We start from the raw sequence: 27807 nt of genomic DNA, 5'->3' as shown, positions 1-27807 counted from the left end.
TTCTAGGAGCTTTATTTTACTAGGTTTTTCTTCTAGAGCTGAAATCTGAAAATTGGCATCAGAGTATTTGGAAGCCATTGTGAAAGCTGGCTTATAGAGAATGTGTAGCACAGCAGCAGCACGTTGCATTTTAAGAATTAAAACTCCTGGACAAATTTGTAATTTTATTTAAAAAAACTCTTATATATGAATCTATATTAACAAGGAAAAATAAGGAAGAATTTAAGTTATACTAGATGAAATATCTTCTTTAAGTCAGTGATGGCACTTTTTAAGAAGCTGGGGTGGGGAGCTTCTCAGATTTCTTAAGACAGTTGGTTAGAATTGTTGACTCTTCTGCAGGTTTTTGAAATAGGAAATGTATGCTTAATAGCTCCATGATTGGGGTAAATCATGCTCAAATCACATAGATTATAAAGGAGCTGCTAGGTGTATGCACAGTTGTTCAGGTATTGCTACTCTTGTGCCAAGTCTACATTTGACAATATGATCTGAGTTTCTTCCTTGGGACAAAATCTCCCTCACTGCATACAAATTTAAGTCAGTTTATAGTTAATCTTCTGTTACTTTCTAAATTAAGAAGTATTGTTGGAACTAAGGAGCTAATCAAACATTTACATCATTAAATATGCAAGGCTTTAAGGTTTTGCTACTATAGACACAGGAATAACAACAGACATGAGATGCTGTAAATGCTGTAGTTCTAAACATCGATACTTGTATTTATTATGTTTATACAATAGGGGTTTGCATTCAGTGTTGAATGTTACTTCACAACAATATTTTAGGCATTAAATATGATACCATTAAATTGTCTTTTTAAAAAATAATCTGGCTGGGCATGGTGGTTCACACCTGTAATCCTAGCACTTTGGGAGCCCGAGGCAGGTGGATCACTTGAGGTCAGGAGTTCAAGACCAGCCTGGCCAACATGAGGAAATCCCGTCTCTACTAAAAATACAAAAATTAGCCGAGCTGAGATCATGCCACTGCTTCCAGCCTGGGCAACAGAGTGAGACTCTGTCTCGAATAAATAATAATAATAATAATAAAACCTATTAAATGACACATTTATATTTGGAATTTTGGCTGGGCACAGTAGCTCACGCCTGTAATCCCAGTATTTTGGGAGGCCGAGGTTGGCAGATCACTTCAGGCCAGGAGTTCAGGACCAGCCTGGCCTACATGGGGAAATGCCATCTCTACTAAAAATACAAAAATTAGCTGGGCTTGGTGGTGCCCACACCTGTACTCCCAGTTACTCAGGAGGCTGAGGCAGGAGAATCACTTGAACCCAGGAGGAAGAGGTTGCGTTGAGCTGAGATAGTGCCACTGCATTGCAGCCTGGGCAACAGAGTGAAACTCAATCTAAAAAAAAAAAAAAAAAAAAAAAAAATCTAACCACGTACCATTTCTGCCTCAGGATAAAAACAAAATTACTTGCTAGAGTGAAAGGATTACTTCGTAAAGAAGTAAGTTAATCAGTCTTTTTCCTGGGCTACCTCTAGTAATATATTTACTGCTGGTTTATTTTAGGTTACATTTCTGTTTTCAGCATCACACTTAGATGTAATTAAAAAACAAAGTAGAATTTTGTATTACCAAATTATAAACTATTTTAACGGCTGTCAAAGTATAAAATGGTTTGAATTGTAACTACATATATATTCATATTTCTGGTAAAAGGAGGGCAACTTGAAGCAATTATGTGATTTTACTATTTTGAATGTAATTAGCAATAACTTATTACTCTGATGGCAAAACAAAAACACCTGTTCTAATGACTCACTCTAAGGATTAAATATGACAGCATATAAAAGGACCCACAGTAAAAGTGCAAATGCTAATGGCCTTTATTAAGATTACAAATATGATTTTCAGTGAATTCTGTCAAGTTCTCTCTGAATTTCACATACTATAAATAATATCTAAGCCACCTGTAAGGATTCAGGAAGTTAGTTTACTGTAATTTTATTTAAATTAGCTAATGGAAGTAGTATTAGCTATATATAATTAAGATAATATTCTGGACAACTTCATGTATTTGGTGGTGGGCTTGTTTTGGATGGGAAGACTATCTTGTTGAAAAGTTCTTTTCAGCCAGATATTATATGTGTAATTTAGTGTTCTACACAAACACTTCTTACTTTCTCTCAACCACTTCAGTCTTATCCCTACTTCTCTTCTCCTCCCCACCTCTTCTGTCTTTTCTCTCCCCTCCCGCTTTCTCCCATTTCTCCACATCGTTCCTCCTCCCCCTTACCATTGTTTTCTCCTCTCCCTCCCTTCTTGTGTTCTCTTCACTCTCTCCTTAATTGCCTCTTGTCCCCTTTCTTATCCCTCCCTTTTCTTCTCTTAACTCTCGCTCTCCCCTTCTTCTCTCCCCTCTTGCCTTTCTCCTCTCCTTGCTTCCCCCTTTTTTCTCCACTTTCCCCACTTTCCTTCCTCCTTTTTAGTATTTTCTCTCTTATACCCCCTTTCTTTTGTATTCTCTTTTCTCTTCCCTAGCTCTCTCATCTCCCTAGCCCTAATTTTACCACCACTGTGTGGTTCTGTCCTCACCCCTTGCCTTCCCTAGAAAGGGCAGAATGGCTGTAATCCGGATTTGCTGGGACCTCCATGCCCTTTATTCTGGTTTTCTGAAGTATGTATAATATTAACAAAGTTATTTGTTTCCTACCCTACAATTAAGCTTTTCCTCCTTCATTTATTTTATAGCTGAGAGCCATTATATAATGGTAGATTATAATTCTGCATATAGAAGAGATCCTTTTCGCTTTACATTCTTCATCAGACCTTTGTTCTTATTTCCTTAGAAATAAGTAATTTCTTTGAAAAGGTTTCATTTCAGGTTATTAAAAACCGGTGGGCATGAGGGGACACTGCAGTGTAGAGTTACAGGAAGAAAGGAACTGAAGGGGGGTAAGAGACTTTTTTAAAAGTTACATAAAGCAACTAAGATTTTAGTTCCTAGAAAGAACAAAACACACCTTCTCCAAGTGCTTCTTTTGTTCCCAGAAACGTTAAAAGAGAAGATAAACTAGACATAATAGTTATAAAAGTTAATTGGAAAACCTAACACTATAAAAGTGAAAGGAAGTGTAGAATGAGAGAAGCTGAATTTTCCTTTTTAGAACTTTTTAGTGTGAGAAACAAAAAAAATTTTTTTTTCCTTTGGGTAAATACACGTGTGGCATTTTTCTTTGTTCTTAAGCTGCCATAGACATGAGTCACGCATTACACAGTGTTTTAACCCTAGCAAAGCAAGTTCCAAATTTGTAACTATTCTTCCTCTTGCTTTTTTATTTTGTCTCTGTTATTTTTGAAAATTTTGCCTTTTGTATTTTTCATTGATTTTTATATGCAGAGTTTAGTTTGATTTTTCTCTAGGTCAGTGTTTCTAAACTTACACTATTATAAGAGTCACCTGGGATATTTGTAAAGTGACTATAATGATTCAAGACCCCATTGACTAAGAATCTGTAGGAGAGCCTGTTAATCTATTTTTAAATGCCCTCCCACCCGCCCCCGCCCCCGCCCCCGCCCCCGCCCCTTGAACTTTAAGAAACAGAAATGTAGGTAAAAGGTAATTTGTGCACTTTACAAGATAAATTTTTATAACAGGTCAGTCATCTGAATTTCTTTTTATAAAATTTTTATAAAATTTTATAAAATGTATATAAAATTTTATAAAAATGTTATTGTTGGCTTGAGTATTTAGATGAAGTATTCAAAATGTAATTCAAATTGTTTTCAACTTTAGCCCGATAAGCAATCATGGGTTAATACATCATTTCTGTGACCCATTCAGGTCCTGCTCAGGTTCCAATGATGTCTCCAAATGGTTCTGTGCCTCCTATCTATGTGCCTCCTGGATATGCCCCACAGGTATGTTTTTATGCTATTTTTCTTTTCATATTTATATAATAGTGATTATTCTCTTTGATTTTGATGAAAAAATACCATTTAATTACTGAGGCTCACCGAGTGTTGTGTATCTATCATAAATCTATTTATTTCAAGTATCTTAGTACGTTTGGAAAGGAAGAAAAATTTTTATTGGCAGCACTCATCATTTGGCCTTGTCTTTGGGTATTAAATCACAAAAGAAAATTCATTCTAGAGTTTTATCTCCCTAAATATATGACTAAATAAAAATAATATTTTAGGTTGTAAAGGTGCCTACACTGACATTTTAAAATTTAGTCATTTGCTCAGATGTAACCCAAGACTGCTTCCAACTTTATTCATACAAAGAATCTCAGACACTGATGGTAATTGTATGGCATGTTGTGTTCAATAGAAAAGAGTTTAGCTCTGCAACCATGAGGGATGAGGGGAAATCAGTATCTCCACACACCTGTAACCTTTTATGTACAATGGCTGGAAAGCTCTGACCTTATAGTAATTTATGAACACAGGCAAACTGAATTAAACTGTAAAATCTGCAGGTGTTCAACATCTTCCACTACTGAGGTTTCGTATAGTCTGCACTCGTTGCCTCAGACTATTTTGGGAAATAATCAGTTTCTTTCCCTAGCATTGAATTTACACTTGAAGTTTTCTTCAGACCCTCTGTTACTTCGTCCCTGATTATGCCAGAATATTGGTGGTGGGATATTGGGGTGGATTTTCTGCCCACTCTATGAAGCACTCAATCACATGAACGACGGCAAAAGAAGAGCATGCTGGGAAGGAGAGAATGGAATGAGGTTTAGAGTCAGAAAAGGAGAATCCATATCTTATTTCAAACCTTTGCTGGCTGCATGGTCTTGGGCAAATCAACTTCCTTCAGTCTCAGTGCCTTCCTCATGAGATGAGATCATGTACTGCAATTACCTTGTAAGCTTTTCAGAACAGTCTCTACTAACTATCTCTACTTTTGTTTAGCACACTGACTCCTTGATATAGTCTGCATTCTGTCTATATTACTCTACTAAAACTGCCCTCCACTGTGTACCAAATCCAAAGGCCTACTTTCCAGCCTGGTCCTCTTTGACCTCTGGTAAAATTTGGTACCACTGATAAGATTTACTGCAGATTTCCTTGACATCATGCTGCCCTGATTTTTTTTTTTTTTTTCTACTTCTCTGTTGCACCTTCTCAGATCTTCTGTTACATGAAGACTGTTCTCTAGCATAGTTCAGTTCATGATTTATTGAGTGGCACCACGTACTAAGCTCTGTATTGGGAGCTAGTGATAAAAAGATGATTAAGACAAGTTCTTTCAGTGCACTTGTAGGTTATCTGCTCTTCTCTCATCTTACAGTACCTTTTTGTTTTATTGTTTGTGGCAAACTCCTACCCTTTTCATTTCACTTCGTCGTGAGCTCTGAAAGCAGTTTTCCCTGAGCCTTTGCAGGTGCTTCCCCCTTTGGGCTTTCATGGCATATTACTGATACATATATTCCTCTTTTCGTAAACTTATGAAACTAATTCTTTCCTGAGATTATGAATTCTTACAGTTCGTATATTCAACAGTGTTCCACAAATATGTATTGAGTGTTTATATATGTCAGGCACGCTTGGGTGCTTGGAATATGTCCATGACTGAAAGAGGCAAAGACTCATGCCACTCTGTGGTTTATATTCTTATGGGGAGAGGAAAATAAAAAGTGGATAAACTCTATAATGTTTGCTGGGCACGGTGGCTCACGCCTGTAATCCCAGTACTTTGGGAGGCCAAGGTGGGCGGATCACCTGAGGTCAAGAGTTCGAGACCAGCCTGGTGAAACCCTGTCTCTACAAAATATACAAAAATTAGCTGGACATGGTAGCAGGTGCCTGCAGTCCCAGCTACTAGGGAGGCTAAAGCAGGAGAATCTCTTGAACCTGGGAGGCGGAGGTTGCAGTGAGCGGAGATTGCACCACTACACTCCAGCCTGGGAGACAGAGTGAGACTCTGTCTCAAAAAAAAAAAATAAAAAAAATTCTATAATGTGTTCAAGCTGGTTATATTTTACAATAGAGTGGTCAGAATAGGCCTCATTGGGCAGGTAAGATTTCAGCCAAGTCTTGAAGGACAGGTGGGGTTTAGCTGTACATCTCTCTGAGAAAAGAGGATTCTGGACAGAAATGGCTAGTGCAAGTGGCCTAAGATGACAGCGTGCCTGGGAACAGTAAGGAAGTCAATATGACTGGACTGATTCATCAAGGAAGAATAGTAGGGAATGAGGTAAGAAGTAAGAAACCTAGATCATATAAGACTCTTATTCATCTTTATATCCTCAATGCTGAGTATACAGCCTGTCATATAGTAGGGGCTCAGTAAATATTTGTAAATCAGATAATCATCCGAGTTGAGGTTCTATATCTTTAGACCAAGAGCCACAGAGATAATCTTCCTATAGCAATTCTTTGGTCATAAAGAGCCTATAGCCGGCTTGTCCACTCAACGAAGTTTAGATTTCTTGACATTTAAGGCTTTACACGGTTCTGTCCTGGTTTTGCCTTGGCACCATTTTCTTAATACTTCCAATTATGTCCATTTTTGTAGCCAAACATTTCTCACATGCTTACTTGGTGTTTCCTTAATGCAGTTATCTAAGGAATGTTATTCATTTATCCATTTCTGCCTTCTAAAATTCTGTCGACCCTTGGGGGCCTAGATCACTTCAATACCAGAAGTGGTATTGAACCACTTCTTGGTTATAATACATATCACCTAATATAAGTATGTACAGTTAGCCCTTCATATCCTTAGGTTCCAAATCTGTGGATTCAACCAACCACAGATTGAAAATATTTGAAAAAAAATTGCATCTATACTGAACATGTATAGACTTTCTTGTCATATTTCTTAAAGAATACAATATAACTATTTACACAGCATTTATATTATATTAGGTATAAGTAATCTAGAGATGATTTAAAGTATACCAGAGGATGTTGTAGGTTATAAGCAAATACTACTCCATTTTATATCAGAGGCTTGAGCATTAGAAGATTTTGGTTTCCACGGAAGGTCCTGGAACCAGTCCCCCATGCATACCAAGGGACAACTGCATATGTATTTTTACTCCTACAGGATTTTAGGTTCCTTAGGATAGGAACTGCCTTTTAATTATTTTTGTGTTCTTGTGGTAACTCAAATGTAGTAGGTATCCCATAAATAGTTGTCACATAAATTAATTTTAACTATAGTCTTCCTGGAAGGATTATGTGAAACTAGTGGGCTACTATTATTAATCTTAATTTAAGATGAAGATGATCTGTAGAAAATGTGTCATTTTCATTACACAGGGTAATCCAAAGACAAAAATCTAGTCTCGTCATTTTTTAGTTAATTTAAGTTTCCAGTATATAAGACTTGATTCTTCCACAGAGGGCGAGCTGAAGCAGGGTGGGGCATCGCCTCACCCAGGAAGCAAAAGAGATCAGGGAACTCCCTCCCCTAGCCAAGGGAAGCTGTGAGGGACTGTGCCATGAGGAACGGTGTATTCTGGCCCAGATACTACACTTTTCCCACAGTCTTCACAACCCACAGACCAGGAGATTCCCTTGGGTGCCTACACCACCAGGGCCCTGGGTTTCAAGCACAAAACTGGGCAGGCATTTGGGCAGACACTGAGCTAGCTGCAAGAGATTTTTTTCATACTCCAGTGGCTTCTGGAATGCCAGCAAGACAGAACCGTTCACTCCCCTGGAAAGGGGGCTGAAATCGCAGAGCCAAGTGGTCTAGCTTAGCAGATCCCATCCCCACAGAGCTCAGCAAGCTAAGATCCACTGGCTTGAAATTCTTGCTGCCAGCATAGCAGTCTGAAGTCCACCTAGGACACTCAAGCTTGATGGGGGAGGGGCGTCTGCCATTAACTGAGGCTTGAGTAGGCTGTCCCCCCCCAGCCCACCGCCCAACAGTGTAGAGAAAGCCACTAGGAAGTTGGAACTGGGCGGAGCCCACCTCAGCTCAGCAAAGCCACTGTAGCCAGACTGCCTCTCTAGATTCCTCCTCTCTGGACAGGACATCTCTGAAAGAAAGGCTCCAGCCCCAGTCAGGGGCTTATAGATAAAACTCTCATCTTCCTGGGACAGAGCACCTGGGGGAACGGGCAGGTGTGGGTGCAGCTTCAGCAGACTTAAATGTTCCTGCCTCCCGGCTCTAAAGAGAGCAGTGGATCTCCCAGCACAGCCCTTGAGCTCTGCTAAGGGACACATTGCCTCCTTAACTGGGTCCCTAACCCCAGTGCCTCCTGACTGGGAGATACCTCCCAGCAGGGGTCGACAGACTCCTCATACAGGAGAGCTCCAGCTGGCATCCCGTAGGTGCCCCTCTGGGGCGAAGCTTCCAGAGGAAAGAACAGGCAGCAATCTGTGCTGTTCTGCAGCCTCTGCTGGCACTACCCAGGCAAACAGGGTCGGGGTGGACCTCCAGCAAATTCCAGCAGACCTGCAGCAGAGGGGCCTGACTATTATAAGGAAAAGTAAAAGAAAGGAATAGCATCAACATCAAGAAAAAGGATGTCCACACAGCAACCCCATCCGAAGGTCACCAACATCAAAGACCAAAGGTAGATAAATCCATGAAGATGAGGAAAAACCAGCACAAAAAGGCTGAAAATTCCAAAAACCTCCTCCAAAGGATCACAACTCCTCGCCAGCAAGTGAACAAATTTGGATGGAGAATGAATGAATTTGACGAATTGACAGAAGTAGGCTTCAGAAGGTAGGTAATAATAAACTCCTCTGAACTAAAGGAGCATATTCTAATCCAATGCAAGGAAGCTAAGAACCTTGAAAAAAGGTTAGAGGAATTGCTAACTAGAATAACCAGTTTAGGAGAAGAACATAAATGACCTGATGGAACTGAAAAACACAGCACAAGAACTTTGTGAAGCATGCACAAGTATCAACAGCCAAATCAATCAAGCAGAAAGGATATCAGACTTTGAAGATCAACTTAATGAAATAAAGTGTGAAGAAAAGATTAGAGAGAAAAGAATGAAAATGAACGAACAAAGCCTCCAAGAAATATGGGACTATGTGAAAAGTCCAAAGCTATGTTTGATTGGTGTACCTGAAAGTGATGAGGAGTATGGATCCAAGTTGGAAAACACTCTCCAGGATATTATCCAGGAGAACTTCCCCAACCTAGCAACACAGGCCAACATTCAAATTCAGGAAATACAGAGAACACCACTAAGATGCTCCTTGGGAAGAGAAAACCCAAGACACATAGTCGTCAGATTCACCAAGGTTGAAATGAAGGAAAAAATGTTAAGGGCAGCCAGAGAGAAAGATCGGATTACCCACAAAGGGAAGCCCCATCAGGCTAATAGCAGAAATCCTACAATTCAGAAGAGAGTGGGGGCCAATATTCAGCATTCTTAAAGGAAAGAATTTTCAACCCAGAATTTCATATCCAACCAAACTAAGCTTCATAAGCTTAGTTTAGGAGAAATAAAATCCTTTACAGACAAGCAAATGCCAAGACGAGAGATTTCATCACCACCAGGCCTGCCTTACAAGAGCTCCTGAAGGAAGCACTAAATATGGAAAGGAAAAACCAGTACTAGCCACTGCAAAAACATGCCAAATTGTAAAGACCATTGACTCTAGGAAGAGAATGCAGCAACTAGCAGGCAAAATAACCAGCTAGCATCATAATGACAGGATCAAATTTACACATAACAGTATTAAACTTAAATGTAAATGGGCTAAATGCCCCAATTAAAAGACACAGACTGGCAAATTGGATAAAGAGTCAAGACCCGTCAGTGTGCTGTATTTGGGAGACCATCTCACATGCAGAGACACACATAGGCTCAAAATAAAGGGATGGAGGAATATTTACCAAGCAAATGGAAGGAAAAAAAAAAAAAGAAACAGGAATTGCAATCCTAGTCTTTGATAAAACAGACTTTAAACCAACAAAGATCAAAAGAGACAAGAAGGGCATTACATAATGGTAAAGGGATCAATTCAACAGGAACAGCTAACTATCCTAAATATATGTGCACCCAATACAGGAGCACCCAGATTCATAAAGCAAATTCTTAGAGACCTACAAAGAGACAGACTCCCACACAATAGTGATGGGAGACTTGAACACTCCACTGTCAGTATCAGATCAATGAGAAAGAAAATTAACAAGGATGTCCAGGACTTGAACTTAGCTCTGCACCAAGCTGACCTAATAGATATCTACAGAACTCTCCACCCCAAATCCACACAGTATACATTTTTTCAGCACCACATCACACTTATTCTAAAATTGACCACATAATTGGAAGTAAAAACACTCCTCAGCAAATGTAAAAGAACAGAAATTATAACAAACAGTCTCTCAGATCACGGTGCAATCAAATTAGAACTCAGGATTAAGAAATTCACAAAAACTGCACAGCTACATGGAAACCGAACAGCCTGCTCCTGAATGAGTACTGGGTAAATAACAAAACGAAGGCAGAAATAAAGATGTTCTTTGAAACAAATGAGAACAAAGACACAACATACCATAATCTCCAGGACACATTTAAAGCAGTATGTAGAGGGAAACTTATAGCACTAAATGTCCGCATGAGAAAGTGGGAAATATCTAAAATCGACACCCTAACGTCACAATTAAAAGAACTAGAGAAGCAAGAGCAAACCAATTCAGAAGCTAGTAGAAGACAAGAAATAACTAAGATCAGACCAGAACTGAAGGAGATAGAGACAAAAAGAAACCCTTCAAAAAAAATCAATCAATTCAGGAGCCGTTTTGAAAAGATGAACAAAATAGACCACTAGCTAGACTGTTAAAGAAGAAAAGAGAGAAAAATCAAATAGACACAATAAAAAATGATAAAGGGGATATCATCACTGATCCCACAGAAATACAGACTACCATCAGAAAATACTATAAACACCTCTATGCAAATAAACTAGAAAATCTAGAAGAAATGGGTAAACTCCTGGACATATACACCCCCCAAAGACTGAACCAGGAAGAAGTGGAATCCCTGAATAGACCAATAACAAGTTCTGAAATTGAGGGGGTAATTAATAGCCTAACAACCAAAAAAAGCCCAGGACCAGATGGATTCACAACTGAATTCTACCAGAGCTACAAAGAGGATCTGTTACCATTCCTTCTGAAAGTATTTCAAAAAACAGAAAAAGACGGACTCCTCCCTAATTCATTTTATGAGACCAGCATCATCCTGATACCAAAACCTGGCAGAGACACAACAAAAAAAGAAAATTTCAGGCCAGTATGCCTGATGAACATTGATGCAAAAATCCTCAGTAAAATACTGGCAAACTGAATCCAGCAGCACATGAGAAAGCTTATCCACCACAATCAAGTCTGCTTCATCCCTGGGATGCAAAGCTGGTTCAACATACATAAATCAATAAACATAATCTATCACATAAATAGAACCAATGACAAAAACCACATGATTGTCTCAATAGACATAGAAAACTTTCAATAAACTCGGTATTGATGGAATGTATCTCAAAATAACAAGAGCTGTTTATAACAAACCCACAGCCAATATCATACTGAATGGGCAAAAGCTGGAAGTATTACCTTTGAAAACCAGCACAAGACAAGGACACCCTCTCTCACCACTCCTATTCAACATCGTATTGGAAGTTCTGGCAATCAGGCAAGAGGAAGAAATAAAGGTTTTCAAATAGGAAGAGAGGAAGTCAAATTGTCTCTGTTTGCAGATGACATGACTGTATATTTAGAAAAAACCCCATCATCTCAGCCCAAAATTGCCTTAAGCAGATAAGCAACTTAAGCAAAGTCTCAGGATATAAAATCAATGTGCAGAAATCACAAGCATTCCTATATACCAATAATAGGCAAACAGAGAGCCAAATCATGAGTGAACTCCCATTCACAATTGCTACAAAGAGGATAAAATACCTAGGAAAACGACTTACAAGGGATGTGAAAGACCTCTTAAAGGAGAACTACAAACCACTGCTCAAGGAAATAAGAGAGGACACAAATCAATGGAAAAACATTCCATGCTCATGGATAGGAAGAATCAGTATTGTGAAAATGGACATAATGCCCAAAGTAATTTATAGATTCAATGCTATCCCCATCAAGCTACCATTGACTTTCTTCACAGAATTAGAAAAACTACTTTAAATTTCATATGAAACCCAAAAAAAGCCTGTATAGCCAAAACAATCCTAAACAAAAAGAACAAAGCTAGAGGCATCACACTGCCTGACTTCAAACTACACTACAAATCTACAGTAACCAAAATAGCATGGTACTGTTACCAAAACAGATATATATACCAATGGAACAGAACGGAGGCCTCAGAAATGACACCACACATCTACAACCATCTGATCTTTGACAAACCAGGCAAAAACAAGCAATGGGGAAAGGATTCCCTATTTAATAAATGGTGTTGGGAATACTGGCTAGCCATATGCAGAAAACTGAAACTGGACCCATTCCTTACACCTTATACAAAAATTAACTCAAGATGGATTAAAGACTTAAACGTAAAACCTAAAACGATAAAAACCCTAGAGGAAAACCTAGGCAGTACCATTCAAGACATAGGCATGGGCAAAGACTTCATGACCAAAACACCAAAAGCAACGGCAACAAAAGCCAAAATTGACAAATGGGACCTAATTAAACTAAAGAGCTGCTTCTGTACAGCAAAAGAAACCATCATTAGAGTTAACAGGCAACCTGTAGAAAGGGAGAAAATTTTTTGCAATCTGCCCGTCCGACAAAGGGCTAATATCCAGAATCTACAAAGAACTTAAACATATTTAAAAAAAAAAAAAAAAAAAAAAAAACTCAACCCCATCAAAAAGTGGACAAAGGATCTGAACAGACACTTCTCAAAAGAAGACATGTATGTGGCCAACAAACATGAAAAACAACTCATCATCACTGGTCATTAGAGAAATGCAAATCAAAACCACAAAGAGCTACCATCTCACGCCAGTTAAAAAGGAAACCACAGATGCTGAAGAGATGTGAAGAAATAGGAACACTTTTACACTCTTGGTGGTAGTGTAAATTAGTTCAACCATTGTGGAAGACAGTGTGACAATTCCTCAGGGATCTATAACCACAAATACTATTTGACCCAGCAATCTCATTTCTGGGTATATAGCCAAAGGATTATAAATCTTTGTACTAGGACACATGCACACGTATGTTTATTGCAGCACTATTCACAATAGCAAAGACTTGGAACCAACCCAGATGCCCATCAATGATAGACTGTGGTGCATATACACTATGGAATAGTATGCAGCCATAAAAAGGATGAGTTCATGTCCTTTGCAGGGAAATGGATGAAGCTGGAAACCATCATTCTCAGCAGATTAACAAAGGAACAGAAAACCAAACCCCGCATGTTCTCACTTATAAGTGGGAGTTGAACCATGAGAACACATGGACACAGGGAGGGGAACATCACACACGGGCCTGTGGAGGGATGGGGAGCTAGGAGAGGGATAGCATTAGGAGAAACACCTAATACAGATGATGGGTTGATGGCTGCAGCAAACCACTATGGCATGTGTATACCTATGTAACAAACCTACATGTTCTGCACATGTATCCCAGAACTTTAAGTAAAAAAAAAAAAAAAAAAGAAAAAGAAAAAAAGCTTCAGAAGAAGCAAACTATTTGAAAAGATGATATATAGTCCACACACCAAGATTATGTACTTTACACATAAGTAACCTCCATAGCCATTTCTGGGGCCTGCTTGGTCCTTATTTTAGGCAGAACCTTACTGAGCTTTATTATTGCAATTTAACAACTAAGGAAAGTTTTAAGAAATTGATGTACTACACAGAGGCAGAAATACGTGCTAGTGGAATTAAGTTATCAAATGAGGAAATGAACAAAACATAAAACTATAAAACTTAAATACAAAGCAAGTGATGCCAGGAGTAGAAGGAACTTAATTCACTAGCAAATAGTACTAACTTAGAGTCCCTAAGAGCATTGTATTGCAGGACAGGGTAACACTTCTGCTATTTCAGTGATGAAGTTAATAACTTACCAAGAGAAGTTTATAAACTACCTGAATGGGACTCCTGAAAGGCACTATCAGAAGTTCTGCCTTTCTTGTAATGGCTCCCTTTTTTATAGAATGTGGGCTGTTATGGTAATGAGAGGGTGCCTAACAGGCAAGGAATTATAGATCACATAACGTGGGGAAAGAGCCTATTTGGACTTTGGGAAAAGTTTCAGGTTACTTCTTTGAGCTGTGCCTGGTGGTTCATTTTGCCTTTATGAGGCCATGCAGCAGTGAGGTCAGTGTGTTTTTTCAAAGATTTTGCAAATCGATCGGATCTCAGTCTTCTTGCTGCTTTTGGGGACAACAGCCAAAAGGGACAGACAGGGGAGTGTGAGAAACTACAAGGTGGGGAGACCTAAGAGATTTATATGAGATTGAAGAGATATAATAAGAACTGGAGAGAAAGGAGATTGTGGTCACATACTGTTGTGTGTATGTTTGTAGATACATAAATGTTTGTTGAATGAATGGTCTGTGTTACTGTTTAAGAGCTTAAAGTTGTTTTGAGCTTAAAGTTAAGCTGTATCATTGTTTAAGAGCTTAAAGTTGGAATAGTTCTGGGTTCAGGGTGAGACCATAGAAGTAGGTTGCAAAAAGTAGAGAGGAAGCTAAGGTTGTGGGAATTGAGAAGGTCACAGAACCCCAATAGCTTGGGTGGTGTAAAGAGAGGGAGAAAGAAATGTAGCATTCTGTTAGTGCTAAAAGAACATATATATATATATGATCATATCATTCATTTAACAAATACTTTTAGAGCATCAACCCATGTGCTAGGTACTATTCCAGGTCCTGGGGGGAAAAGCAATAAACAAAACATTTATCATGGGCTTTATATTCTGGTAAGGAAGACACATAATATAAAATGTCAGATAATATACACAGTTTCCTTTCTCTGCAGCCCTTCTCAATTGTGTCTCTGTTCAATAAAGGAGAAAAAAAAAGCATGTCTTTGCCTACTTAGAAATTAGGTGGCATCTGTGGTTAAGTGGTCAGACTATGCTAATGCCTCATTTAATTATATTTTATTACCTTACCTGTATTTTAATTTTTATGTACACTGACAAATTTGAATTATATTTTATCTTTTTTTTCCTTTTCACAACTTACTGATTTTATTTTACATCACAATCAGTGTACCCTGTTGATGCGAAATCTAACCTCTACATGGTGGCCATTTCTTAGCACCTGAGCCTCTGGAGACTTAGCAAATAGTTTTGAAGTCTGTTGCCTTCCTCTGAAGTTACTGGCTGCTTGAGGTAGTGGAGTTCACCATGCTCTCGGTTCTTATCTGGCTTTTTTTTTTTTCCCCCTCCTCTGTCTACATCTTAGGTTTGGGTTTTGTTTTGTTCTGTTTTTTTAATTGTGGTAAAACACACATAACGTAAAATTACCATCTTAACCTTTTTTAAGTTTACAGTTTAATGGCATTAGGTGCATTTACAACATTGCACTACCATCTCCACCCTCCATCCACAGAACTCTTCATCTTGCTGAAAACTGAAGCTCTGAACCTGTTAAATAGTAGCTTTCCATTTTCCTCTCCCCTAAGCTTATCTTTGTATTTTAAATGTTCTTTCTCAGCAGAAAAGTGGTTTTAATTTCATAAATAATTTAGCCATTTATTTTTAATCAAATCTCTTGTAAATAGCAACAACAAAAAAGACACTAGAAGGCCTATGGATTCTATGCCCACAAAGTAGATAAGAACATGGAATCTGAAGCCAAGTTGCCTGACTTCAAATACTGGCTCCTTCACTTTCTACTTATATGACCCTGGGCAAGTTGTTTAACATCTCTGTGCCTCAGTTTCTCCATCTGAAAAATTAAAATAATAATAGTATGTAACATTGTTCCAAGGATCAACTAGTTCATATATGTCCCTTGAGAAATTTAACAGTTAGATTATGGAGTAAGACATATGCATCTGAAAAATTAACACTTAAGTGTTAAAAATATCAAACAAGTGATACAGAATAAATGCAGTAGAAATTATAGGAGAGCCGGGCGCGGTGGCTCAAGCCTGTAATCCCAGCACTTTGGGAGGCCGAGACGGGCGGATCACGAGGTCAGGAGATCGAGACCATCCTGGCTAACACTGTGAAACCTCGTCTCTACTAAAAAATACAAAAAACTAGCCGGGCGAGGTGGCGGGCGCCTGTAGTCCCAGCTACGGGAGGCTGAGGCAGGAGAATGGCGTAAACCCGGGAGGCGGAGCTTGCAGTGAGCTGAGATCCGGCCACTGCACTCCAGCCCTGGCGACGGAGCGAGACTCCGTCTCAAAAAAAAAAAAAAAAAAAAAAAAGAAATTATAGGAGAGAGAGCTCACTGAGATTGTAGTACCTGGGGGAGAGTTCATGGGGGAGCAGTCAAATGGTGTCTTCCACAGACTCCTAGCCCCACACCTCCACCAGTATTTGCGCATCTGCAGTTATGTGCTCTGCCTTCTCATCCAGCCCCCAAACTCTACTTCCTCATCTGTAACACAAACTTTCCTGCTCCTGTCCAGACTCAGTTCCCCCACTGGGATACTGGAACCCGTCCCTTTTTGCCTGCATATTTCTAGCATTTTCTAGCATTTTTCTTTTCTCTCTTCTGCATTATCAGTTTCTTGTTCTCTGCTGGGTTATTTTCATTAGTATCTTGAGCCTTTTGTAATTTCACTCCTGAAAACAACAAAACATGAAAGTTTCTTGACTTCACTACTCCTATGAGCCACCACCCTATTTCTGTATTCCCCTTTGCAGCAGAACATTTTTAAATTGTGCAGTTAGCTCTAATTCTTCTCCTTACTTTTTCTCTTAAACCCACTACAGTAAGGCTTTGACCCTATGACTGTACCAAAACTGCTTTCCAAGATCACAGTAATGTCTACATTGCTAAATCCATTGGTCAGATTCTTAGTCTTCCTGAATGGGAAGCTTGACCTGTCAGCAGCATTTGACACAGTTAGTCCTTCCTCCTTGACACGTTTCACCAAACTTCCAGACTCTATACACTCTCTTAGTTTTCCTTCTACCTTGCTTGGTCATCCCTTCCCAATCTTTCCAGAGTTGCAGACTAGTATATCTTAACAGTCTATTCAACATTTCCACTAAGTTGTCTTATCAACTCTTCAAACTCACAAGTGCAAAACTTGAAACTCCAAATCTCTTCCCCTGAAAAAAACTTGTTCTACTCCACAGCCTTCCTCATCACATTGATAGAAGACTGTTCTTCCCTAACTACTTTTTCTCACTTCCCACATGGAGTCATCAGCTAATCTTGTCTTGTTTCTTTACTTTTTTTTTTTCTTTTTGAGATGGAGTCTTGCTCTGTCACCCAGGCTGGGTGCAGTGGCACAATCTCGGCTCACTGCAACCTCTGCCTCTCGAGTTCAAACGAATCTTCTGCCTCAGCCTCCTGAGCAGCTGGGACTACAGGTGCGTGCCACCATGCCTGGCTAATTTTTGTATTTTTAGTAGAGACGGAATTTCACCATATTGGCCAGGCTGGTCTCGAATTCCTGACCTCATGATCCACCTGCCTCAGCCTCCCAAAGTGCTGGGATTACAGGCATGAGCCACGGTACCTGGCCTCTACTTTTAAATATATGCAGAATGTGGGTCACTTCTCACCGTCACCACTGCTGCCTCCCTGGTCTTAGCCATGATCATCTCTTGCCTAGATTACTACAGTAGCTTTCTGAATGGTTTCCCTGCTTTTGTCTTTGCCTCCATATGATCTGTTCTCAACTCAGCAGCCAGAATAATCCTGTCAAATATAAGGTTACATCAGGAATTCTCAACTGTAGTAATGTAAACATTTGAGGTGGGATGATGCTTTTGTTGTCCTCTGTGTTATTGGGTATTTAGCAGCATTCCTGGCCACTCTACTCTCTAGATGTTAATAGTGCACCTGCCCTTCCCCTCCCCAAGTTGTGACAACTATAAATGTCTCCAGACCCTACCACATATCCTCTAGGAGTCAGAAACACTAGATTTTATCACTCTTCTGCCCAAAACTTTGTAATGATTTCCCATTCCACTGACAGTAAATGATGAACTCCAACTCCTTAATAGTAGCCTGTGTCGTGGTGCCTGACCACCCTATCACCCCTTCATTTCTTTGACTTCATCTGCTTCTGCCTTTGCTCCTTTATACTCATGCAGTCACACCAGCTTCCTTTCATTACTTGGGTATAATCAGCCCCACTTCTACCTTAGGGGCTTTATTCTAACTGTTACCTCTGCCTAGAACAAATCTTCCAGATTTCTGCATGGTTAATTCCTCCCACTTCCTTGAAGTTTCTGTTAAAGCTTTACTTTGCCAATAAGGTCTACTCTGATCACTGTATTTATTCTGTAACCTGCTCCTTTCTGACAACACTTCTGATAGCCCTTACTTGCTCTGCCTTTTCCATAGTATTTATCACCTTGCAACATGCTAAATAACTTACTGGTTGTGTTTGTCCCTGTTAGTATGGGTTCCCCACAAATATTTAATATAGCATTCTAAGGTTTTTCTTTCTTTGAATTATCAGTTTGTTTTGCTGAAAAATAATGTTTTAAATGAGTGGAGGAGGTAAAATTAGAGCTAGAATTGGAAGGATAGACAAGATTATTATAGATTAAAGGGAAGCAAAGTGAAGAAGAAAAATTGCATAAACAAAAGTACAGGGTATAGAAATGTATAGTCACTGTGAAGACAAGTTTTTTGTTATACCAGCCTGACTGCAGTTAATGGTTCAGGATTTGTTGCAAAAGAATGATATGACTTTGAAGGTAGGTTGGAACCAGGTTGAATGAATATGAAGTACAAGCCTCTTGGAAATGGAGAGTTTTTTAAGATTTGTGAATTGGAGAGTGATAAAAGTATTGTGACAGATACTGTGATTTGACTCACTTAAAATCCATTTCAAACTTCCTGTAGGGTAGAACCTAAAAAGCTATCAGCAGTTTCTAGATTCCCTTCAGGTAGGGTTCTGGATATTATTTAGTTCCCATCAATCATATGTGCTTGCTTGAGGCTTAAATTCAGAACTGAGTTAAATAGAGAGAAAGGGGTCTGAGGCATCCATTTTGCTGAAAACAAGACATTATGTTTCTAGACCCAGCATATTAAAAACAGTTAATTCATTTGGTCTTGTAGTCCCCTGTTAGAAGAGTCATGTTACACTCCAGTAGGTAAGGAGAGTTTAATAATCTACTTAATGTTTGTAATTTAGGCTTATCTATACCCAGATAAGTGTGTTTTCTAGTATACCTATACCTATACCTACCAAGCACATATATTTATAAAATGATTTGCTGTCCTTAAGCATAATAAAACTTTGCCTTCCTGAAAATTAGGATTTGCCTTTAAATTAGCACTTAACATTGTGATCATTTTCTTTTCCTGAGGAAGGTATTAGCCATTTGTTATACCTTGATAGTTACCATTTAAGTCTAAAAGAATAGGGGCCCTATTTTACTGAGGGATTTCTAATTTTGAGATAAAGTCCTTTAATTTTTTAGGGTTTCCTGTGTGTCTTTTTAGCTCCAGTAAGGTTCACAGGGGAGTAAGTCTTATCATTTAAAAAAATTTATCCCCACGGTGTAATTCCTGTTTTTTGTTTTTTGTTTTTTTTTTTTAGTTTGTAATTTCTAAGCCTCAAAGCCACAGATATTTTTCCTAACTAGGAGTTAATATGATAATATTCAGTATTTGTGTCCCTTTAAATGATCAGCTGTAAAATTGTCCTGGTCATGGTCATAAGAATTTTGCATCTAAATTCTAACATGTCATTGATTGTCTGATAGAGTCTGGATCCAGTTGTTTTGTTTTCTATTTGTTCTTTCCACAAGTTGTTTTCCCTCACTCCCAGTCATAATATAGAAAAAGAAATTGATTCCTGAACCTCTTGTGTCTAAACCAAAATTACTCCATCAGGAAGTGCACATAGGATAAATATCTAGTATCATAACTTATGTTATTCTTTAGCTTGTCTAATCAGTGTTTTAAGGTTTATATTGAATTGTATAACAAAAACTAATTCTTCATTTTGTTTGGTGCTAATTTATATCTACCAGTATATTTAATAAGTTCTTTTCATGTTGATTCTCCAAAATTTTTAAATTTCTAATGGTGTAAAAATTCTCACTCTTAACATTTTTATTTTATTTTATTTTATTTTTTATTTATTTTTTATTTTATTTATTTATTTTTTAATTTTTGAGACAGAGTCTTGCTCTGTCGCCCAGGCTAGAGTGCAATGGCGCTATCTCGGCTCACCGCAACCTCCACCTCCTAGGTTCAAGCAATTCTCCTGCCTCAGCCTTCCGAGTAGCTGGAATTACAAGTATAGGCCACCATGCCCGGCTAATTTTTGTATTATTAGTAGAGATGGGGTTTCACCATGTTGCCCAGGCTGTTCTTGAACTCCTGACCCCAGGTGACCCACCCACCTCGGCCTCCCAAAGTGCTGGAATTAGAGGCATGAGCCACCATGCCCACCTTACTCTTAACATTTTTAAAATAATTGCTTATATTCTGTGGAAGAAATTTTAATCTTATGTTCATGTTGTAGATTATTGAAGACAATGGTGTTCGAAGAGTTGTCGTGGTCCCTCAGGCACCAGAGTTTCACCCTGGTGGTCACACAGTTCTCCACCGTTCTCCACATCCTCCTCTGCCTGGTTTCATTCCTGTCCCTACCATGATGCCCCCTCCACCACGTCATATGTACTCACCAGTGACTGGAGCTGGAGACATGACAACACAGTATATGCCACAGTATCAGTCTTCACAAGTCTATGGAGATGTAGGTAAGACATCTAAAAGTATTCCACTGTTATTGAATTGGATATTCTTTGCTTGGATATAATAGATGCCATTATCATATCACATTAAAGAAACAGCACATGGTAATAATATAACAGGCATTTTTCTTTTACTCAAGTACTATATTAGGTGCTTCATCCTCATGATCACCCTTCAAGGCAGGTAAGTAAACAGAAAAATCAAAGAGGGGAAGTAACTTATATCATGCAGCACTACTTAGTGGTGTACATTCAAACAAGAGGTCTTTTCCTCTGGCCTGCAATCTAGGCGCTGAGAAAATTTTCAGCCTGGAATAACCATGGCATTGTTAAATCCTGTCGGCTGTGATGCCACTACACAAAGTTGCTAAGCTCTGTGAGGGATTGAAAAAACATAACCTTGAGGCCAGGTGCGGTGGCTCACGCCTGTAATGCCAGCACTTTGGGAGGCCGAGGTGGGTGGATCACGAGGTCAGGAATTCAAGATCAGTCTGACCAACATGATGAAACCCCGCCTCTACTAAAAATACAAGACTTAGCCGGGCGTGGTGATGCACGCCTGTAATCCCAGCTACTCAGGAGGCTGAGGCGGGAGAATCACTTGAACCAGCGAGCCGGAAGTTGCAGTGAGCTGAGATAGTGCCACTGCACTCCAGCCTGGGTGACAGAGTGAGACTCCATCTCAAAAAAAAAAAAAAAAAGAAAAACAAAAAACGTAACCTCTGCCCTCAGGGAGTTAATAAATTTGGGGAAAGAGTAGGCTACCAAACATAAACACAAAATAGTACCTTGATATGTCTCATAGCTTTAAACACTGCCTGTATACTGATAGCTCTCACATTTATATCTTCAACCCAAACCTCTCTAAGTGCCAGACTTATTCCTGACTGCCTTCTCAGTAACTCCACACAGATGTCTCATGCATTTCAGAACATTTCTAAACAGAAATGTCAAATGTGGACCCCCACGACTTGCTTTTTTTCTGTCCCTTCATCTCAGTAGGTGGTCCACTAGCCACTTAGTTCGCTCAACTGAAAGCCAGCTGGTCAAATTTGATTTCTCCTTTTCCAACCCTTACATCAATTAGTATCAGTTTTATTTTCAGAAGTTTCTGAATTTTTTCTACTACTTCCCCATTGCCACTCAAATCCATCCACCATCAGCTCTTGCCAGGACAACTGCAACAATGATCTTCCAGTTGGTTTTGTTTCCATTCTTGCCCCCAATAATCAATTCTCAGCCACAGTAATTATTTTCAAATATTAATCAGACTGTTCTGTTTGAACTGTTTCAGTGATTTCTTATTGCAATTAGAATAAAATCCTAAACCCTTCCCTTAGACTAGAGTAGGGTTTCTCAAACATGCCACTATTGATGTTTTAGGATGGATAAGTCTTCATTGTAGAGGACAAAACTCTGCATTGTAGGATGTTTAAAGGCATCCCTGGCCTCTACCCACTAACTGCCATTGTGTAGCACAGTTGTAGCACACAACTGCAACACAACATTTTAAATGTTCTGACATCTAAAAATATCTCCAGACATTTCCAAATGATCTCTAGGAAGCAAAATTAGCTCTGGTTGCAAACTGTCCTTGCAACGTTCTGCCCTGTGGCCCCGACTTCCTTGTCCACTACTTTCCCTTGGTCCCCTTATATCTTCAGTTTTTCAAAACCTCCAAGTTCTTTCTTGCCTTGGTCCCTCTGTACATGGTGGTCTCTCTGCCTTTTCTATAAATTTCCTTTATCCTTTAGATTTCAGTTTTCAAAGAAACTTTCCTGATCTTACCTTGTCAGTCTCTAGCACTGAACCTTGTTTGTATCTTTCACAAAACTTAACACAATTTCTTTTTTGTCATTGTGTGTTTGTATGTCTGTCTCCCTTATTTGACTATCAACTCCCTAAGAACTGAATCTGTTTTAATCACTGTTGTTTCCCTGCACTTAGCATTGCCTGTCACTTATGCTCAGTACATTTGCAGAAGAAATAACTTCAAATACAAAATTGAAATTACACAGCACAGCCTGTAAATAGTGGATATATTGCACGTATCATATATATTTGTCAAACTTACTTCGATTGCCCAAGTAATGCAAATTGGTTCAGTAGCTCTGGGTAGTGCTTGAGATTCTGCATTTCTAACAAGCTCCTAGGAGATGTTCATGCTGTGCTCCAAGGAACATACTTTTGAGTACCAAAAGTTTATACTGCAGATTAGTCTTGTCCTATTTTTGTTTACTGCTAATTATGACTTAGTTTTTAAAATACTAGTTTTTTTCTTATAATCTGAGAAAACTGTAAGAAAAAACTAGTATTACAATTGTTACTGTTTTGCATTGTACCCTTGTTATTCTGTAGGGATATGCATTAGAATACATGGAAGTGATCTACATTGATGTGAAGGAAAGTGAAGGACACAGATCCACAAATTAGCTACCCAGTGGTAAAAGGGAGGAGTCATATTGTACTTGAGGTTATAAGCCAGAGATTCTAACACTGGATGCTAATTACTGACAGTGTGGTTTTCTAACCAATAGCTATACCTCCATGATGCCCTTTCCATGCACAGTTCATATGGATTCTCAAAGTGGAATCTGATCCAACATTTCACTGTTAGCAGTACCGTTAGTGAGCCTGAACCTTGCTAGGCACTATGCTCACGTGTGTATTATCTCACTTAATCTTCAGTAAAATTCTGCAAAATTTCAAATGAGGAAACCGAGGCTCAGAAATGTTAAGTCATTTCTGCAAGGCCACACTGCTAGTTGATTACTCAGGATTTTAACCCTCTGAGATCTATCCAATGATTAAGTTCCTTCTCTTTCTACTGTAATACATTCTTTTTTCTCCTCTATGGTGGCTTTATTATTTTGAATAATAGATAAAATAAAGCATTTTAAAGTATGTACTAATTGATCTAATTGATTGCAATTGCTATTTTTCTTAACTTTTTGTTGAGCTATAGTTTAGACAATTTAACAGTTCATCATTTTACACTTCAGTGGTTTTTAATATATTTACTGTATTGTGCAACATACGCAATTCAATGTTTTGTATATCCAAAATTTTGTATATTTGTATAACTACCACTGTCTAATTCCAGAACATTTCTAGCATCCCAAAAAAGAAACTGTACATATTAACCGTCAGTCCCAACTCTCTCTTCCTTCACATCCCATAATCTACTTTCTGTCTGAATGAGTTTGCCTATTCTAGACTTCATATAAATATACATATAAGTATTTCATATAAAAATTTCATTAAAATGTTTATACAGTATGTAGACTTTTGTGTCTAGGTTTTTTTCACTTAATGTCATGTTTTCAAAGTTCATGTTCTCACATATAGTAGTACTTCATTCCTTTTTATGGCTGCAATAATATTGCATTCTGTAGATATACAACATTTTATCACTCATAAGCTGATGGACCTTTGGGTTGTTTTCACTTTTTGTCTATGAATAATACTGCTGTGACCATTTGTGTGCAAGTTTTTGTGTTGACATGTTTTCATTTCTTCCGGGTATGTGCCTCAGAGTGGAATTGCTGGGTCATGTGTTAATTCTATATTAATTTTCCGCAGTGACTACACCATTTTACATTCCTGCCAGCAATGTATGAGGGTTCCAGTTTCTTTGCCAAAACTTGTTGTTGTCTGTCTTTTGATTATAGGCATCCTGAATAAATTTCTCTCTCATTATGGTTTTGATTTGCTTTTCCCTAATGCTACTAACGTTGATCATCTTTTCATGTGCTTATTGGCCATTCATATATTTTCTTTTCCTTTTTTTTTTTTTCTGAGATGGAGTTTCACTCTTGTTACCCAAGCTGGAGTGCAGTGGCATGATCTTGGCTCACTGCAACCTCTGCCTCCCAGGTTCAAGTGATTCTTCTGCCTCAGCCTTGCAAGTAGCTGGGATTAACAGGCATGTGCCACCATGCCCGGCTAATTTTTTGTATTTTTAGTAGAGATGGGGTTTCACCATCTTGGTCAGGCTGGTCTTGAACTCCTGACCTTGTGATCCACCTGCCTCACCCTCCCAAAGTGCTGGGATTATAGGCGTGAGCCACTGCACCCAGCCCCATTCATATATTTTCTTTGGAGAAATGTCTATTTGAATTCTTCACCCATTTTTTAAATTGGGATATTTGTCTTTTTATTGTTGAATGGTAAGAGTGTACATATTCTGGATACAAGTTCCTTATCAGATATATAATTTCCTCCCATGTTGTCTTTTCACTTTACTTGTGGTATCCTTTGGTGCAGAAAAATTTTTAATTCTGATGAAATCTAATTTTTTCTTTGATTGCTTATGTTTTTGGTGTCTCATCTAAGAAACTATTGCCTAATCCAAGGTCATGCAACCGTGTTTTCTTCTAAGAGTTCTATAATTTAATCTCTTACATTTTGGTCATTGATTCATTTGAATTCATTTTTGTATATGGTATGAGGTAGAGGTCCACATTCATTCTAATGTTATTGTACATATCCTTATAATACTCATTTCAAAAATACTGTAGTAATTTTCTTAAGGCACTGCTAAATTAAAACTTTTTACTGAGGCTTTTAAAAAATATTTTTCTCATGACAAATTTTAAATTTAAAAAACTCTGGGGCAATTGAATTAATATTTATTGAGCATATTGACTTAATTATGTTCCTATGTGATTTTTATTAGAATGAGTAGATCCTTCTGAATCACAACTTTGAGTTTATAGTATCTGAAGATACATTGTATGTAGGTTGTTATTGTTAAACAGTCTAAATCATTTCTTTTTGCTAACTTTTTTTCAGTGATGATTTGCTTTTTTGAGTCATAAGGGAATTTAGGCAGGCAGTGGTTTTCTTTTTATCTATTTTATGTGTTTAAGGTTCAAAAAGATGTGAAAAGTAATAATTACTAAAGAGTAAAAGAGAAAAAACTGTGGACTGCTCAGTTCAAGTCTCATTCCTCACCTGCAGTAATCATAAGTTACCACCAAGCTGTTTCTATGGAGATTAATAATTAGTTGAGAACAGAAGAAGGAAAGAAATCTCTCTGTAAATTTACTTGAGATATATATAGATATATATAATATATAGAGAGAGATATAGAGATATATAATATATAGATATATATAAAATTATAAATCACAAAGCTTTGTTCTAATAGTTTATGGAGATACAAAGGTTGTTTTGTTATGCAAAATTCTTTTAAATATTTTATAAAAGTTTTATATGATAGATTTATTTTCTGTTCTTTTTTCATGGCATAAACTTATTTGGAGAAAGTGATCTTCTTAAACTTTTGGTTTTTATTTCCTCCTAGATGCTCACTCTACACATGGAAGGTCCAACTTTAGAGATGAACGATCTAGTAAAACATATGAACGTTTGCAGAAAAAATTGAAGGATCGCCAAGGAACACAGAAAGATAAAATGAGCAGTCCACCATCATCACCCCAGAAATGCCCTTCGCCCATTAATGAACATAATGGACTTATAAAAGGACAAAATGCTGGTGGTATAAACACAGGATCAGCAAAAATCAAGTCTGGGAAGGGGAAAGGTGTTGTGCAAGTTGATACAGAAATTGAAGGTAACTGTTTGAAATACTGAAATGTTCTCATTGATGCTACTCATCATGATTTAAACTACTAAAAGTATATTCTAACCTTTCAGTCATTTTGTCATGGTCCAGATGGACTATTACAGGCTGCAGCTTTTGACAGTTTAGAAAACCTCAATTAGTAATTTCATCTACATCATAAATTTTACTGACTGAAATTTCTGTTTGATAGAAAAACTCAGATAACATTAATCCAGATTCCTTTCTTCTGATTCTGGGCCTTTGATAAGGCTATGCTACTAGTTTTTAATCAAAACCTTTTTTTTTTTTTTTTTATTTTGAGACAGGTTCTTGCTTTGTCACCCAGGCTGGAGTGGCACGATCATAGATCACTGTAGCTGGAAACTACAGGCATGCACCACGACACCCAGCTAATTTTTTAACTTTTAGTAGAGACAGGGTCTCGCTGTTTTGCCCATGCTGGTCTTAAACTTCTGGGCTCAAGCGATCCTCCCATCTTGGCCTCTCAAAGTGCTGCAATTACAGGCCTGAGCCACTGTCCCCAAGCTATCAAAACTTTTTATTTCTCCCACCTTCTTTTTGAGTAAAACCTTGATAACAAATAGTTATATCATTTACCAATCTGTCTATGTACTCTATAGGCTAGAATATTTTCCACTTCTTTCTTCAAAAGTTCTCTTCTCCTAAACTCTCCTTGTTACTCTTGGATCCTTCCCCTAACCTCTGACTTCTACTCTGTTAACTTTGTTTTATTGGTTTTTGTTTGTTTTTGAGACCAAGTCTCTCTCTGTCACCCAGGCTGGAATGCAGTGGCACAATATCAGCTCACGGCAACCTCTGCCTCCTGTGTTGAAGCAGTTCCTGTGCCTCAGCCTCCTGAGTAGCTGGGACTATGGGCGTGTGCCACCATGCCCAACTAATTTTTGTATTTTTAGTAGAGACAGGGTTTCACCATCTTGGCCAGGCCGGTCTCCAATTCCTAGGCTCAAGCAGTCCACCCACCTTGACCTTCCAGTGTGCTGAGATTGCAGGCATGAGCCTACTATATGAACTTTGAGCACTACTATTTGTATCTACTTGGATCAATCTCAGTAAGGTAAAATATAGCTGGGTTAACAGCCTGTCTTTCACATGCCTACAGTTGTACAGTTAGTACCCAGTACTTTTGATTGTAATGTTGAACTTCTAACTACTGCTTACTTTGACTAATGTAGTTTCTATATTTATGTTCTTTTAGGTTTCCTTAATACTGACTATTATCTGTTTGACGTAGATATGCTTATGTAGAAATACATAGATATGCATGGTAGACCATGTCAGGTTCTAAAGGTTTCATCAGAAATGACTATGAACCATACCAACATGTCATTTCACAAGCACCAATAACCACAACTCTATCAGTCGTTGAATATGCTTATCTAAATTGATTTTTATTACCAAATAGTGTAGGTAATTA

At 38.3% G+C, this 27807-nt stretch overlaps 1 protein-coding gene across 4 annotated transcripts in view; it reads left to right on the top strand.

Annotated features, from left to right (window-relative positions):
* FNDC3A (fibronectin type III domain containing 3A) overlaps positions 1-27807 on the top strand; it is a 221055-nt gene that overhangs the window by 127125 nt on the left and 66123 nt on the right. For all 4 annotated transcript variants that reach the window (XM_010363846.2, XM_010363844.2, XM_010363847.2 and 1 more), the window contains 3 exons: positions 3812-3888; positions 20551-20788; positions 26091-26360. In XM_010363846.2, coding sequence (XP_010362148.1) covers positions 3812-3888; positions 20551-20788; positions 26091-26360 — 585 coding nt within the window. The remainder of the gene's footprint in view (positions 1-3811; positions 3889-20550; positions 20789-26090; positions 26361-27807) is intronic.

Source organism: Rhinopithecus roxellana, chromosome 18, assembly GCF_007565055.1.
Source record: "Rhinopithecus roxellana isolate Shanxi Qingling chromosome 18, ASM756505v1, whole genome shotgun sequence".
In the NCBI taxonomy this organism is placed as follows: Eukaryota; Metazoa; Chordata; class Mammalia; order Primates; family Cercopithecidae; genus Rhinopithecus; species Rhinopithecus roxellana.
Note: the sequence above shows the minus strand (reverse complement) of the source record. Positions and strands in the feature narration are given on the sequence as shown.